The sequence below is a fragment of the Cuculus canorus genome, chromosome 3, assembly GCF_017976375.1.
Source record: "Cuculus canorus isolate bCucCan1 chromosome 3, bCucCan1.pri, whole genome shotgun sequence".
Classification (NCBI taxonomy): domain Eukaryota; kingdom Metazoa; phylum Chordata; class Aves; order Cuculiformes; family Cuculidae; genus Cuculus; species Cuculus canorus.
Window position 1 is genome coordinate 55,346,687 of NC_071403.1, and position 16,876 is coordinate 55,363,562.

Below are 16,876 nucleotides of genomic sequence, written 5' to 3' on the forward strand. Positions count from 1 at the left end.
TGTTACTTTCATTGAAATAATGAGGCTACATTGGTTTTAAAATTGGAAAACGAAACATAAACATTTCTAAACTAGCCCAAATTTATCAGGCAACAAAGTAAAAAATAGGTAACTGAAAGCCTCTGAATGATTCCTTTACAAGACCTTATTAAAACTCACCATCTGCTTATGCATTTTTTTTTTATCTTAAAGAATCTAGACTTATTTCCAAATAATACTACTCTGCTATCATGTGGTGGCAAATCTGTACAAGTAATAGCTTGAGGGTTTAGTGTCTTCCTGTTGTAATAGGCTGTGCCCCTGCAATCCAAACTTACTTGGACCAGTACCTCTTTCCACAGTTCTTCTCCCAGCTGCCCATGTTCAGTGCCATTGCTTCATCTACCCTCTCTGTGCAACAGCAGTTCCAAACCACGCATAAAAAAAACCCTAACAAATCTCATGCAGATATATTACAACTGCAATATCCAAGGACCAATTCTTGAAACCGGCCTATGGCATCAAATTCTAAGGAAAAATACAGAAGTCTGATAGTTCAGTCAATGCCAAGATTGACACAGTGCAATGTGCAGATGGTCAGATTTCATAAACATTTTGTTGTTTAGGTAGTAGGAAAGGGTATCAATAAAAGAACTCCGGGTTGCATCTCAGTGGCATTTCAACTGTGCAAATGACCTCGTGTTGTTTCACCCTCACTTCTGATTTCCACAAAGAGCTTCAGCTACTAAGAGGTAGTTTGATTTCCACCCTTACAAGATCCTTTTCTACATTCTTAGGGAAGGAAACAAGGCAATCAACTGACAGTAGGTGACATGATGGCTTCTATAATGTGAACATGGATTCCCCATAGACCACAAGGAGAACACTAACATTGCATACAGACCTTCCATCTATCACCAATTTCAGTCAATACTGTATTGGATTGCATTTGTCCCAGTCACAGAATGAAAATCTTTTTTTCTAAATCATACACCTTATCTCCTTTCCTCCATTTCTTTCTTTTCTTGAAATACGTTTCTTGGGAGCTAGATTTTATTGAGATGCTGTTTGAACCATGGTACTTTTTACAAACCTCACTTGCACCTACATTGTGCAATCATTTGACACATCTGCTATATCAAGAACAAATATGATTTAAGAGTTTTAATAAGAACTTGCATCAATAAATTATAACAGACTGGTGATTAGTAGTATTATTTATATGCAATATTTTGTACCCCTTATAATGCTGATGTCTGCTTCACAGGGATTAATTATTTTCATAATTTTGTCTAAGTAGAAATATAGAAAGTGTCAAAAAGAAAATTAGATTTTCACTTTCCAGACACAGAAATTTAATTACAGCCAACTCCTTATTGAAGGGGAATGTCTTTAGCTGGTTCTGTGATATGGCAGTAGCTCTACACGCTGCCATGTGGGAGACCAAGACTCAGAAAGTGGCTTGGGGAATATTAATCATCAGGCTTCAGAGACTAAACACATGCTGAATAAGCCACAGTTGGTCCCAGCAGGTTATCTATGGAATAATATAAGCAGAGAGTAATGTTTTCTTACAAAGGCTGCTGCTTGCACAGCTCACCTCAGAGATGGCACTATACTGAAAGAGACCCTCTTCTCAGACAAAAACGGATCTATTAGGAAATCTGTAATTATCTAGGTATGAAAGGTCAGCTTCTCCTCATGTTGCTCTAAAAGTCTAAACACATTCAAGCTTTAAAAAATATCTTCTACAATCTGTTGGACATTTTTAAGACCAACAGTCAGGTGTCTCCTGTCTATGGAAAAATGATCTACACACAAAGCACTGAAATACTGTCATTAAAAACTAAATTCCCAGCCTTGTCAAAGTATGAAGAAAGCTGGAGGCGTTATTTTCTCATTTTACCCACCCTCCCTGTGAGAACCTCTTTTTCTTTCATTCTTTGAATAGTCACCAATACTTCTTAATGCAGTGACTTTTTTGCCTCTCTCTCAGTTCCTTCTCTTCATGAATCCTATTCCCTCTCTTCCCTGTATATTATTCCTTCCTTCAATTTACCTCCACTATCCCTGTCTTTTACCTGATTAGTCTTCCTCACCAACATTAACTGCCCATGGGCTAGAATGGGAGCACCAAACAAGGCAATGCAGGAATCCTAAGCATCATCCAGGGACAAGTGAATCCAGTACTGCTTCACAGTTACATTGCAGCCACGAATAAACACAAAAGTTTTTGTTCAAAGCTGGTCCTTCTTTCTTGGAAAATATATTTTTCTGGAAAAGCTAGACTTCAAGGAGGTACAGTGAAAATCATTGTTCTTGCTATAAGAGCACTTACATAAGTTGAATTAGAAAGCAGCTTGAATTAAAAACCTATTGAAGCAGTTGAGTGTAAAGCTGACAACTAACAAGAATCTATTACTTGATTTTATTTTTCATGTAGGTGATGATTTTCCTCAATTGGATGGCAGCTTAAAAGTGACTTGCCAACCATATACTCACATCAAGAGACTATTATAACATCAACCAATATGGACAAAATCACTTTCACTCAGAATGAATACTTCTTATTTCCAAAGACACAGCTCTCACCTACTCCCGCCGAGACAAAATTATAGGTCCAATTCAGCTGGATACAGAAAAGATGAAAGACTAATACTACGCACCTCGCACTTTTGCCACTGTTTCAGTATGTCTGTTTTACTTTGACACTGGACGTCTTATTTTATAGGACAAGAAGTCTGCTTTGAAAGTTCATTCCTAGTTGCTCTTAAAGCCAATTAATTTCTAAGAAAGATTTTTTTTTCCATTATTTCTTTTCCTTCATTATTACTAACCACGGCAAGAGTCTATGTGCACTGTCACCTCCATGCAATTTACAAATTAAATAGATGGCAACAAAAGAAGTAGTAAGAGATAAGGGAGAAAAACACCTATGGTAAATGTCCCATCTTGAATTTCATTATGTCAGCTCAGGTTTCTGTAAGAATCACATGACATAATTTCACTGTAGCTGTTCCCAGAGAGGAGTCCGATGCCTACCTCAACTATAGCACAGGATCGAGCTCTTCTTGTTCCACAGATTTAGAGGCTGTTGAGATATGGAGGTGGCAATCTGCTGCTAAGGAAACAAAGACTTGAGAAAACAAACTTCAGACATTGTGCTTGAACTTCAGTCAACAATGGAAATGGCAATGAAAGAGCTGTTGTGACTTCTAACTACATCCACCGAGCTAGCCTCAAGCACCTGTGCTAGTAAAACTTCATAAACCCCACCAGATACATTGTTGATGTTTATTTTATGCCCAGGGTCAGAGGAGAACCCAGAAGACCACAAAAAGTTCTTCAGGAAACTTCAGGAAATTAAATTAAGTCTTGAGAGTGAAAATGTGGTTTATCTACATGTTTTTGATTTCCTTCTCTGTCAACATTTGGTTGGAATAAACTTACTTGAATGAGGTCAGGTTAGCTTCATCTGCTAGACCAGGGCAGAAAGCAGTCTAGCTGTATTTTCTGATAAGCTTCCAAGATTTTAAAAAATAATACGGGAAATGGACAATCCTTTGTCAACAAGGCTTTCTCCTACAGGGTGCTGCACAGAGTTATGGCACTTGTTCAGTGCACATACAGACTTACAGAAAAAAAAGAAAAATCATGATTCATCATAGCATACTGACCAAGAGTTTGTAGAAAGTTAAAAGAAGCGAAATCAGAGGAATCTTTTAAGACACTTCAGGGGTGAAAAAGAAGCAATAGAGCACTGTAATGAGATTGACTGCGTCTGAGTTCCAACATGAACTCAGTCAGTGATCTCTTGTGTAACCTCCATGTGACTTGTTGCCTCAGCTTTTCATCCCATGTTTTACCTACTCAAAAAATAAGCCTAAAGGGACAGACATTGCTTCTTACTAAAAAATAGATACAATTAAGTCAATGGACTATGTTCCAACTACCTTATTGTGAATAATAAAATAGCTGTAACAGTATGAATACGAAGAAGGGAAATAATCCCTAATAAATACTTAGTCTGTCTATAATACACAGGAAAGATATACTCAGAATTAATGAGTAGGTTGAACAGCTGAATTATTCTTATATAGGGAAATGCTCTAAGCTTCACTGCTCATGACCAATGCATATGTATAGTAGCTTGTATGTTTTTTATGAAGAACTTTTTTTGACTGACAGGAATAAAAGGGTTTCCTCCTCTGTAATGCCCTTCACCACTACAATCCTTGCATTCCCTCTGCAGAACGAATAACCAGCTTCACTTTGAAGACAATGAAAAGCAACAGCTTAGTGGGCATACAACCCCTCTTTAGACTAGAAAGCAGGATTTAGCCATGGGAAATTAATGATTGAAAGAGTCCAGAAAGAGGAAAAAAAAAAAAAGTTAGTTATTGCCAAATGCCCTTCCAAAAGATGCATGTATACCCCTCAAGAACATGAATAGACAACACGGTCATGTGTCTTCTCTTTATCTGCCATGCTTGAAAAATAAAAATACAACTAGAATACAACTGTCACCAAAAATGTAATTGCTTGTTTATTAATTACTCAGAGTAGAAAAACCTCTTTGAAGATAATACAATACATAAAAAGTAAAAATTATTTCTCCAGCCTCCTACACCTGCTTCTGTATGCTCAGATATTTCGTACCAACAAGAAATTACAAAAAGTTTATAGCTGTCAAGAATTTAACGCCCACTAAATATTAAACTTAAGGAGAACTTTGAAGAACTTCCTAATACTGAAATTGCATGAATAAAATAAAAATCTTCTAATAATACACTGCCATTTCCTGCATTTTCTAATTTCCCAAGTTACTTCAAATATTTTTAAGCAGGCTTATTGGAGAACATAGACTTCAGAAACGGTTGATGTATTGAGCCTTTGCAGCAGGTAAATCTCATTTATTGTACCAACTGGTGCACTCTTCTATTTCAGGTCCAACTAAACTTTTTCTGCTTCATCATTACAAGGCTCTGTTCATAGATCACTGACCTTCACTTTAAAAGCCCCTGCACACACATACTTTCCTAAATTTAATAGAGATTTTGTCTATAACCGAAGAGATTCAAACACACTATTTAGAGTGAGCAAATCAAATACAGTTTTCATTCTCCCTTTGACTTACAAATTTTGCTTAGGTTACCTATTTATTTTTCTCTTCTCTCTTTGGGTATTACAATTTTGAAAGATGATTCAGAAATTCACCGTGTATAAGAACATACTGTTATTATACAAATGGCATGTAATGGGGATAAAAAAAAATAAAATTAATACATATGCCTCCTTAATCATTCCTCAGAAGCTTTCTTTCAATGCAACATGGCTCTTAAGGCAATTTATTATACTTTAAAGCTTTAGTCCTTTTTATTAGCAGTTCCATACACAAACTGGTGGTAATTTTACTTATTTATTTATATATCTGTGTGGTAAAATCAGACTACTTCCAGGAACAATAGTGTTTTACTGGCATCAGGAGAACTGCACCTTTTATCCAGATTCCTTTAAAATACATCATACATACGATTACTCATAGGAAATAAACTGACGCTAAGACATTTTTGCAAAATGCCTACAGCAGTGTAAAACCTTGCCTTTCCTCGACCTCACCAACTTTTCTTTTGCCAAAGATCTGTGGAACTTTATTTTACCCTGGGGACTAAGATCCATAATGCTCTAATGCTATTTTAAAAATGAAACGATGTTCATAGAAACAGTATGTGTTTAAATGAGGTACTACATTGTACATTTGTATACAATTCCTGCTTTTAGGTAATGCTATGAGATTCTTTGCCCTGCACAGTAACTAAATAACCATAAATGATCTTTCATGCATATGCAAATCCGTCCCTCTAAGCACCTTATTAATTATTTCAAAGATACTTGGAGGTTACCACTCATGGAAATTTCTATGCATGAAGTCTCATTAATACAAGACACCATACAGAGAGATGTGATAGATTTTTGTTGCCGTTTAACAAGGACAGAGAGAGTATAATCTGTAACGTTTACTTTTTGTTTTAATGACCAATGAAATCCAGCCAGCTCCTATCTATAAGTCCTTGCTCTGAGCTGCTACAGTGGGTTTGAATCAGGGAGCTGCTGCCACACTACTCTGAACAGCTAATCCTATCAATGCACCCGGTCCCATGCTCAGAGCTTTGGTCCTCAACACTGACTGTTCTCAGCTGGAGTAGCGCTGCCTGGCACTAGATTAGCTGCTAAGCACTAAGGAATTGATATTGTTCTTCCAAAAACTACAGCAATGACACATTTTCTGTTGGAATAAAGTGAAACTATGGCATTATCAAGGTGATATAACATAGCTCATCAGCTGAGATAGTATGTGTTCAGAAAGCGGCTGTCATCTACTGCTTAATTAGGCCACATAACAGAAATCAAAGAGGAGCAAGGATACAACCACACAAAATACCTCAATGTAATGAAAAAATGCATCTTCTTGCACACCTCAGCCAGGAAGCAAGAAATTAAACCTATTTGAGACGCACTGTTTCTATGAAATCTCTAGATCCTTTCCAGCTCAAGCTATCACACACATGTGATAACACTGATCTCGTCTGTCACTGTGACCCTTTGCTGTAGCAGCTGATGTTTATTTTTATTCTGTTGTGTGTGCAGTGCTTTCACCTCTAGATTGATCCAACAAAAGATATAGAAAACTTGCTATGTTGGTACATTCCCTTGATAGAAATCAGGAACAGTGAGTCAAATGTTAATGGAAACTGCAGGCTATGTTCATTATGTTATCTCTATTTTTGAAAAACCCTAGAATGAACAGAACTAATTTGAAATGCAAACAATTTAAATGGGCTTAATTACAAACCCAAACCCTCCTGTACAGTTCTAGGGCAATGTGTGCACATGTGAGCTGAAGAAATGGGCTAGTTTTTAAGAAATCCATTCTTACAAGAAAAAGGAAAAGTAAAATAATTGTTATGAAGTCTGAACTCAGAACATTGGTATTCTCTGTTTGAGACACTATAAATACTACTTCAGCATTAGTCTGTAATGTTTAAAAATACATATATTAAAACAGATTGTTTTCATCTCTCTGTGCAACCTGGTCACCTACCATAACATAAACCTCATTACAGTAAATATGGCTTTGTTTTGTATTCCTTGCAGAAGGAGGCTCAAATCAACATCTAACCTTTTAATAAAGCTCAGATCTAATAGTTTTTGCTTTGAGTCATGCTCTGTTAGAGATAACATGCATTAAACCGACATTGTCACAGTAAGAAAGAAAAGGAAAGTCTTTTCTTGGCGTGTCCCATGGTATTCATTCCTGTCAAGGCGAAATAATTTTAGGCTTCACTGAGGTAATTAGAGAAAGCTGTGTCAAAAAGTGCTTTATCATTCTGACATGAAAATACAAACTGCAAATTGCAGTTGCAAAAATGAAGATTGTGAACTGTAGACTGCAAACCCAGAGTCTTATACTATTCAGTACAAGTGCCATGATAAGTGGAAAAGAAAATCACATGATAATGTTCTGAATGTTTTTTTACATTGAATTCATTCCTGATGAAAACTGCTGGATCCATAGCTATGAAGGAGGCTAAAATCCTTGTAGCTGAACACTAAGAGAGGAGTTGGCATCTCAGGCATTCCTCTTCAGAGGTATGATGCAACTAAGCCTTGTGACTTTCTCAAAGGACAAAAAATAGTCATCAGTTCCTAACTGAAAGATAGCCTAATTCTAGAAAAAAACAATTTTTTTGCATACCAGAAAGTCAGGTTCAAGTAGCTGCAGAAATAAAGCACTGAAGTTGCAACAGCACTGATCAGATTCTTTGTCCTGCAAAGCATTCTGAAAAATAATGCTTAGAAATATTTTTATTAAAACAGAACTGATAACACAACAGAGAACTGACCGAGGTAGCAATCAATGTTAAGTTTAGATGGCATATTATTTAAAACTGCTGAATACTCAGAGATTGTGACTGAGAACTTCTCAAACACAAAGCATACCAGCACAGTATAATGCCAGTACTTCTTAGAGAAAATCAGGCTGGCTCAGAGCAAGCAGGTATGCCCACAGAGAACAACACACCACTGTGAAGAGACAGCAGCACAGGTCCTGAAGCAGTATTTGCCTGGGCAGTCTTTATCAGCCTACCAGAAGTGTCAGAGAGCCCATCCTCTGTGCTGTACAGATACAACTATAGTTCCTTCCTCTAGGCATCACAATTCAGCTCAGGAATCTCTGTACCACATAGCAGAGCACTTCACAGCACTGCTCTGTGGCGCACATAAGCTGTGCGCTGCACTGGCACAGGGCAGCACCTCCACAGATATTTTCCCGAGAAACATTCTTACTAATGGGGGAACAGAAAGAAAATGTATAGCAATACTATTGTTATTTTTACTACTACTATCAGTGCTACTTTAATGTCTAGTACTTTGAAAACAATTTTCTGATTTAGAGAGTTCTGAAACTTTAAGATTAGCAATATTTTTAGCATTTCCATACTTAGCTGTTTCAACACTTAGAGTTTAACATAGCTGAGGCTGGATTGGCAGCAATAGCTGCTTTTACGTTCCCACAGCTGAATCCTGTCTCACTTGAACAGTAGAAGTACCATCATCCTTTGGCATTATGCGATCTCTTTCTTAGGCCAAGTCTGCACCTTCCTCACCTCTCAAAGACTGAGATCACATTCCTGAGCATGCGATCCCTGTCTTCTCACATTTTCTCCCCATCATATCCCTACTCTGTTTCTACCACCCAACTCCCACGGTGTTTAACTTCAACACAAGGAAGAGAGACTGCCTTGCTACTGCCTGGCAGGGGTAAATCTGTAAACTTATTCTCCTCCCTAAGAATAAAAAAAGGATGGATAAAACTTCTGAATTGAATTACTAGAGTTGCAAGATACATAGAAAAATGATAATACAAGTTTTGCGTAGCACGGCTAGCAATCAGTTTACAGAGAGACAAGATGGAATGGGCATTAGTTTAACATAACAACCTGAACTGGAGGGAGCTCTGTGACACTGGCCATGGCTGCAGGAGGACCAAAAGAGGGGAAAGATGAGCTGCCTGCTGCACCACTGAGATAAGTGATTAACCTAATGAGCTACCAAGACAACAGGGAAGACTACTGATAAACAAGGGGGGCAAAAAAGGCTAGATTAATCTCAAGTAGCTGATTAACTTGTGTGGGAGCAGCAAACGGATTAACTGCTGTGGAAGCAAGGAGAATGGCTGAGAGTGCAGATTGACCACGCAGTACTACAGTAACATCAAGGTCAAGTAAAGACCACCAAGTATAAAGTTCCTGTTAGGTTCCTCACAATAAATTTACTTAAATGACATTGAAAAGTGGTTTTTGTGGTATGACATCAGTGGGTAAATGCAGTGGCAGAGCCAACTGTAGAGGGGGAAGTAAAATGACACCTGACAATACAGCAGATAACAGCAATTCTAGTGAATTGTGCACTGATGACCCTCGCTAGATTGCTCCGGAAACAATTAAAACCAAATAATTTTAAATGGTTCTTACTACTCTATTTTTGATATACTCAAAGCATGTCCTCACATTAAGTAAATGCCATTCTCCTATGAGTTTTTGTCATTTTTTCTCCCACTTAGTGATTTGAAACTTGTCAGCCACTCAGACAACCAGGCAAATGCAGCTTCTATGCAGCTTCTAATATGCCAGAAAATTCTTATTATACCACTATACACAACTTGTAACAAACATATATGCACATACGCAAATTTAGCAACGGGAAAAATAAATTCTAATCTACTTCTTCATGGCAAAATTTTTGAGAATTTTGCAGTCTATGTGCCACTGTAATTGAATCAATTCTCAAAACACATCTTCCCGATTCAGTGTAAACCTTTATTTAGTTAAGTCAAACTTTGTTTCCTACTAAGGTAAAACAGATATTCTACCATCTTCTCAGGATAATCCATATGTCACTCAGTGGGGTGAAAATTAGTAGCAATATCTTCATCAACAGGAAGGCTGTTTGAATTTCCTGTTGCAGTACTATTTTTATTAGTACTTGAAGACAGACAAAGAAAGTTAACAATTTACTTAATTTGAAAGTGGAAATGTGGAGGTCAATGTGTTTCTTTTTAACCAGAAGTTTAATGTTATCATCTGCTAGCACTTCACGATTATAAAGTACTAATGTGAAGAAAGTATGCATATGCTTTAAAGATAAATGTCCTTTGGAATCCAGTTAATTCTCCAGTTCACAGGTGCAGTAAGAACCATGTCAATACTAAAACATTTTTTTCCATGAAATGAAACACTCCAGTGAAAATAATATAATTCCACAGATATACTTTAAAAAAGATCTTGCACTGAAATCAACATCACACAAATTTATAGAAAGAAAATTAGCTAAAACATACCTACGCAAGGGAGAGAATAGCCAAGCTCTGGGTCATGGATGAACTGACGGTCATTCAGCATAGTCACACAGTACAAATGGAAACAGTCTAGGCAAATGACATGGCGATGCACACATTGGAATACAAGCACAGGACTCCTGTTGAAAACAAAACAGTGAAAATGATGAACAAGGACTGGAACAAACTCCACAAAAACCCTTGTTTCACACTTCTAATTTTATATTAATTTTTCATTAGTAGTACACAGCATTGTTACGTACATTACCCCAGAATTTAGCCTGGCATCTTGCAGCACTTCTTAAAAGAAGCAGTTTCCAACATAAATCAGATGTGAGGAAGAGGAAATAAGTTTCTACTGAAAGTTGGAACTTCACTGGAAACTGGAATCTAAAGCAAGAAAAGTGCTTTAGTAACAGAAATCCTTTGTATGAGGTGAGATCATATATGGTAAATCATCAAATGGTGGTAGGCAGGATTAAAAAGAAATGTGACCAGGTAGGAAAGCTAAAAAGGACTTTGTGAAGACCATCCTGTGCCTTTAGCCTCTCAAGGCAGACATTGGAGCTCTACACAGAGGGCACTCCCTTAGTAATAAAGAGCAAATAATTCAGCTTCCAGTCAGAGGAATGGGATTCAATTTGGGAACAAGAAACCTAAACTTCAGTGCAATATATAAATATGTACCTGCATGTTGTGAGGAATTCCTACTATAGCCAATACATTCAGGGGAGACTGGAGCTGATCAGCCTCCAGGTATCTACGTTAGGACAAGCTGAATCACCTGCTTGGCTCCATTGTCTTTATGGACTAAATCTCCACAGACCATTACGGGAGCTCAGACACCTGTCACACATGCAGACACCTACATGAAGAGAGCTAAATATGGGTACCCCAAGCTTGACAGGATAATGCTTGTAGAGATGTAGAGAGCAAACACGTGGTATAAGTGAGGACAAACAGTTTTGCTCCTGAGCTGGCCCTGCACTCAGAAACTCTAGAGCATTGGCCACAGCAAGGAGGGGCAATGGCTCCCAAAATCCTGGTCAGGACTATTACAGTGGAAGTAAAAGAAACAATGAGTAATATAGGAAATATTACAAACACATGAAATGTAACTTCACTGCAGAAACATAGCAATAAGCCTAATGGGTTTGTTGTAGGATTAACTTCCATTAAATCATGATGGACATATCTCAACCATCAATTCCAAAATAATGACAATGACCATTTGGATAAAGTCATGTGCTCTGTAAGTGTTACACAATACTGTTTACTTGTCTCTTCTCCTTGAAGAGAATTACTAACCCCACATATCTAAATTAGAAAAATAAAGAGAGATGTGTTTAGCTGAAAAGAATAGTGACATTCCCATTCAAATGCTGAACTACTTTTTTAGTAACTAGGAAGAAAGAGAATAATTTTTAAAAATAAAAAGAAGAATTCTCAAGTATTCACTGTAATTTGGGAGACAGGTATTAAAATACAACATCAAATACAGCAGGACTTGTGATAAAATCATTGAAGTTAGTAATACTGCTATAGCTTCTATAAATCCTTCTAGATGATGCTTCAAAAACTCATTGAAACAGTGAATCACCAAACTCTCAATGAGGGAATACAACTGCAAAACGTAATCAATAATAATTTTAGGTACTGTATATAAGCATTTAATCTTCCATGGAAATTTGCATTAGGGTTGCACATACTATAGAATTCATGGCAGTGTGTTGGTATCTCCAAAAATATAATCTCTATGTTTTAAGGATTATGTGGAATAAAGGAGCTTAGAAACTGAATTAAATAAAACCTCCCCATTACTAATCCTTATTAGTTGCCCACTTGCTGTTCTGAATGTAACAAACAATAATTTTAAAAAAAACAGCTGTAAGGCAAAATGAGAAGCTGATCTATATCATTTTAGTTCTGGATGGTCCTAAAATAATTATAGAGAGCTGAAAGACCAGTTATCTCATCTCTACTGTGTAAAAGTCCCTGTGGCTCACCAGTCAAACGTAACTTTAAGAAAAACACCCCTAACATTTCTTCCTGAAATGCAGATATAATCAACATTGCCTATAACTTTAATGGATATGTCTCTTTTAGGGTTAATGTCTTGTTTTTATTGCTGCAGTATCCAAGTACTTTTTTGGTTTCACAGGAAGCTCCCTGGCTCATACCTCTCTGATGTTCATTTCAAAGACAAAACACATCTTATGTGTGAGGAGAGATCCACAAGAGAAAGTCATCAGAAGTTGGGTATCTTAAAGAATTCAGAAATTAATATGGTCTTATTAACAGTTTCACCCGAACTTGTATGAAATGAAGACTAACAGCACTTTGTTATGCAAAAGTACTAGTAGAATCAGTTACTAATGTAAATTATTTTGCAATAGTCAGTTTTACTTCTTAGTATACTACAGCTGTTTGAAATCTAACTGTATTCTCCAGAAGAGGCACAGTCATACACGTGCACATTTAAGCTGCACCTTTGGGAACAACTTTGATGTTACAATGTGCTGTCTTTTAATTCTATCAGTCTTGCAAACAACACATGCAAACTAGATATAAGTCTGGGTTGTGACGGTGTTGCAAAATACAAGTTTAGTTTTCACAGCTATTACACCGTTCACTGATTTTGAAGCTCACAGTATCTGTTATAATGTTTGAGAAACTCAAATTGTACACCATGCAGATTCACCCAAATTAGTTTGGCATTGGAACAGTTGCTATATTCCAACACTTGCAATTATGTATCAAAAGAAAGCACTTCTGGTCTAAAAGAGATATAAAAGTTTTGTTCCTGAGATCAGTAAAAACAATGACGTAGAGATCATCATAGCCCAGGTGAAGCTAATAAATGCTTATTTAGGATAACCCCAAGAGTTATTAATAGAAGCCTCGCTTTAATGAAGCATAATTTATTTCAAAAAGGAGTATTATGGAAATAAAAAAAAATGCCGTTTAGCGTAAGAAAGGCCCATGCTCAATCTAACGTAACAATCTAGTAATGTAAATCTGATGTATATTTTAGAAGGTATTTCATAGGTTCCATTTACATAATGTGTTTGGCTGCATTAGAGGCTTCATGAGAATAATATATAAGAAAAATGTTTCTCACAGCAAGGGATAAATTGGTCCTTTTTGTTCACCAATTAGGAATGTAACCACTTTTAAAAATTGAAAATCCAACATTACAGTGCATCACAGAAAATTTCCATAATAAGTCACTCGCTCCTGTGCACTGATTCCTTTTCATTAGAATTTTATCAGCATGCATTTACTTAAATGAAAAAGAAAAGAGAACCTAAATGTTTCTGCTTCACATTATTACTGTCAGATAACTGTGTGGCACAACAACAGCACGGCTGGAAGTGCTGTCTGGTCTGTACAGTCTTTCTTCCCTCTCCTAACTGAGAAGCACCAAGACAGAGATAATTCTAGGATAGACTACAACAGTAGACCGGCTAAATAAAGATACAAAGACTTGATCTTGTTTAGATAAGAAGCCTACTGGGAAATAAATTTTTCTAGTATAACCTAAAATCTCATGATGATTATTAATGTACCAAGAGCGAGTAGAATGGCTACGAATGTGAGGGGCTACTTAGTATAAGGAATTATTTGCCGATAGAACAGTGTATTAACTGATGCATCTTTCAATGCTTACTGAAGAAAAATGTGGGACAATTTGTTCCTTGCTTGGTCTTTATCCTTTATATTTTGATAAAAGCTTGACTGAATAAAGGTTAAACAGCATACCACAAATATGAGTCCATTATTTGTTAGAAAATGTGAGCAGCCCCAGTCTGAAGCACTTCAGAGCAAGGAGTATATCCAAGCCTGTAAAACTCTCTCAAAAACATGTTGGACAAATCTGTGAAACCCCCTCCAGGACATTTCTAGGTGACAGTTGGATTTTTCTCACCTCAATCTCAAAATTTTAGCCAAATAATAATAAAAAAAACCCTTAGCAGATGTCTAGAAGGCTGCCTTGCTAGGATTACAGTCAGTGAAGTAAAAAGAGCCATTTGGGATTCATATCTGCGCAGTAAATAAATCTGAATGCACATAGCTATATCACAGCCTTTAACTATACTATGAGTGCTATACTTATCATAAGACACTTCTGCATTTCTAATACATTTTTGCCTGCTGGCAATCTTCCTATACTTCAAAAAGCTTTCTATATAAGTACCATGAAATCATTTAATTTATAAATGGATCTCTACGCTATTCCAAAATGAATCTTTGTTAACTTACAGGTCAGATCAATAAGCACCCTTCAAGAAAAGATGAAGTCCTGAATAAAATGCGTAAAAAAAAAAAAAAAAAAACCACAACAAAAATTTTAAAAAACATCAACTTTGGTTCATAGACACTACAAGCACTCTCCTACTTCATAAACAATCAAAGTAATTAAACAGAAAAACTGTTCTTGATCAGCAGTCAATCAGTTTTGGCTTTACCCTTGTAGCAGAATACAATTACAATGCCTAAACAAGCCAGCTTATTCATTCATCACATAGCTTCTTCATAGAGCTGTGTGTAGGAAGAGTATAGTCTTATAATTCATAGAAAAATGGTGCCATATCTAGTTTCCCTATCATATACAGTCCACAGCGTCAAAACTATTGTAAGAATTGCCTGTTTATGATGCTTTAAGTGCATGATTTTATACCATGAAGATATTTCCAAGTGCTTCCAGTTGCAATAAATTATTAAATACCATTACAAATATGCTACTATTTATATAAAATATAAATACATAAAAATTACCACAGTGATTTCTGTTTTACAACTGAGGCAGTTTGGTGGAAAATATAGCAACAAATCCTGCCTTTTAAAAAGTAATCATCTATTATAGATAAATAGACCTAGCAATCGCAGACAACCTGTAACTAATAATGCAGGTCTCTAAATAATTGGACAAGAATAGGTATTTGAAACAGGTATCAAGATGCTACAAGACAAAAGAAACAACGATACAGTGCTGAGAAAGAAAACTCACTGATATGACTTTGCAGACAACAATCTATCTTTTGTGGACTTCTAGGAACACAGAACAAAATTACATCCCAGCTTTCCCCTTCCTAAGGGATGAAAATAAATCTTTACATAGACTGTACAATTTAAAAACTCCAGTATATACAAACACAGTATTCTCAGAAAACTGACATATTAAATCCACTAAAACAATAAAAAAAATAATCCTGGTTTTGTATCTTTGATCACTTGCCCCAAAACACATCAAAAGTCATAAAGTGAAGGTCATGAACAGCATGAGACATCACTGTGTGAGCTTAAATTTTCTGGCTGTGCTTCTGTATGAAGATGTATCTCAACCCATACCTGCTAACTTAAAGGCACATTGGCAAGTGAAATCTGACCTACTTTCTCCTCTACGTTACATGTTTTCCTCCAAAATGTGCTTTCATGTTTCTTGTTTCTATTGGAAAGCAGCATCAAGAGACCAGAACCCAGGAACAGCCTGAAAGTAATAAACCAGAATATAACAGGGAAGAACAGGCACACTTAAAATTAGCGCACATGATGCCAAGTGCTCCTTTCAGCAGTGCTCCTGTTAACTCCGTTGTTAAGGTTTTCTTTATGCTATGGAAGTGACAAATTATTGCCTGCAGAATCTATGTTCACTGTAGCAGGCAACAGCATCTGCCTCCCAAGAACACAGGGAAGGGAATTGTGTTACATGTACTGGTACATTCATATTAGTGCCCAGTATTACATATGTGCTATGCCTGCTTGCTCAGACTTGCCTTGTCTGAGGTCTGTGTTCAGACACAATAACCACCCTTGGCACTAACAGCTGAATCTTGTGATACCAAGGAATGGACAGTGATTAGGCTGGAAAAGAAATGTTTCCTGTAATCTATCAGACTAGCTGTCTACAGAGCTCGTCTGCACAGCAAATAACTGATAAATCAATCATGCTTTGAAAGGCGATCAGTAGAACCTGTTCCTTTTCCTTCATCTATGCTTTTAAAGCCTCATTAATGATCCACTGGAAAAAAAAAAAAATGGAAAAGGTCTTGATAATCGAAACAAAAGATGACAAACACGAACAAAGGAAGCAACTCATAACCTGCTCCAAGCAAAGGCTTAATGCTGGTTGGCAGTGAGAATATGAGAACAACCAACAGAACAGTGTAAATGTGCAACGTCTTTGCTTTTCACAGAGCATGGAAGACTTTACATAGATGTGGTTCTTTGGACCTCAGGCGCCACTGGATATTGATCTGCTCTATTCCTCCCAGCAATCCCCTGGAAGCTCAATGACTGTCTTCATATCGGGCTCGCCACAATTTTTACGTGTATATGGCAACTGTGCTTGATTTAGAAATGGTAGCTGAAGGTAAAACTAGAAGGATGTTGAAGGAGGACTCTCAGGAGAACAGGAACACAGTAGAAATGGCAGAGCAGACTCCATAAATGTTAACCCAGCTTACTGTGCACCAGTTCCTCATACTGGTTCTTTTG

General features: G+C 36.8%; 1 protein-coding gene across 2 annotated transcripts in view; it reads right to left on the bottom strand.

Moving 5' to 3' along the window:
* PRKN (parkin RBR E3 ubiquitin protein ligase) overlaps nt 1–16,876 on the bottom strand; it is a 722,467-nt gene that overhangs the window by 269,747 nt on the left and 435,844 nt on the right. For both annotated transcript variants that reach the window (XM_054062010.1, XM_054062009.1), the window contains one exon: nt 10,382–10,518. In XM_054062010.1, coding sequence (XP_053917985.1) covers nt 10,382–10,518 — 137 coding nt within the window. The remainder of the gene's footprint in view (nt 1–10,381; nt 10,519–16,876) is intronic.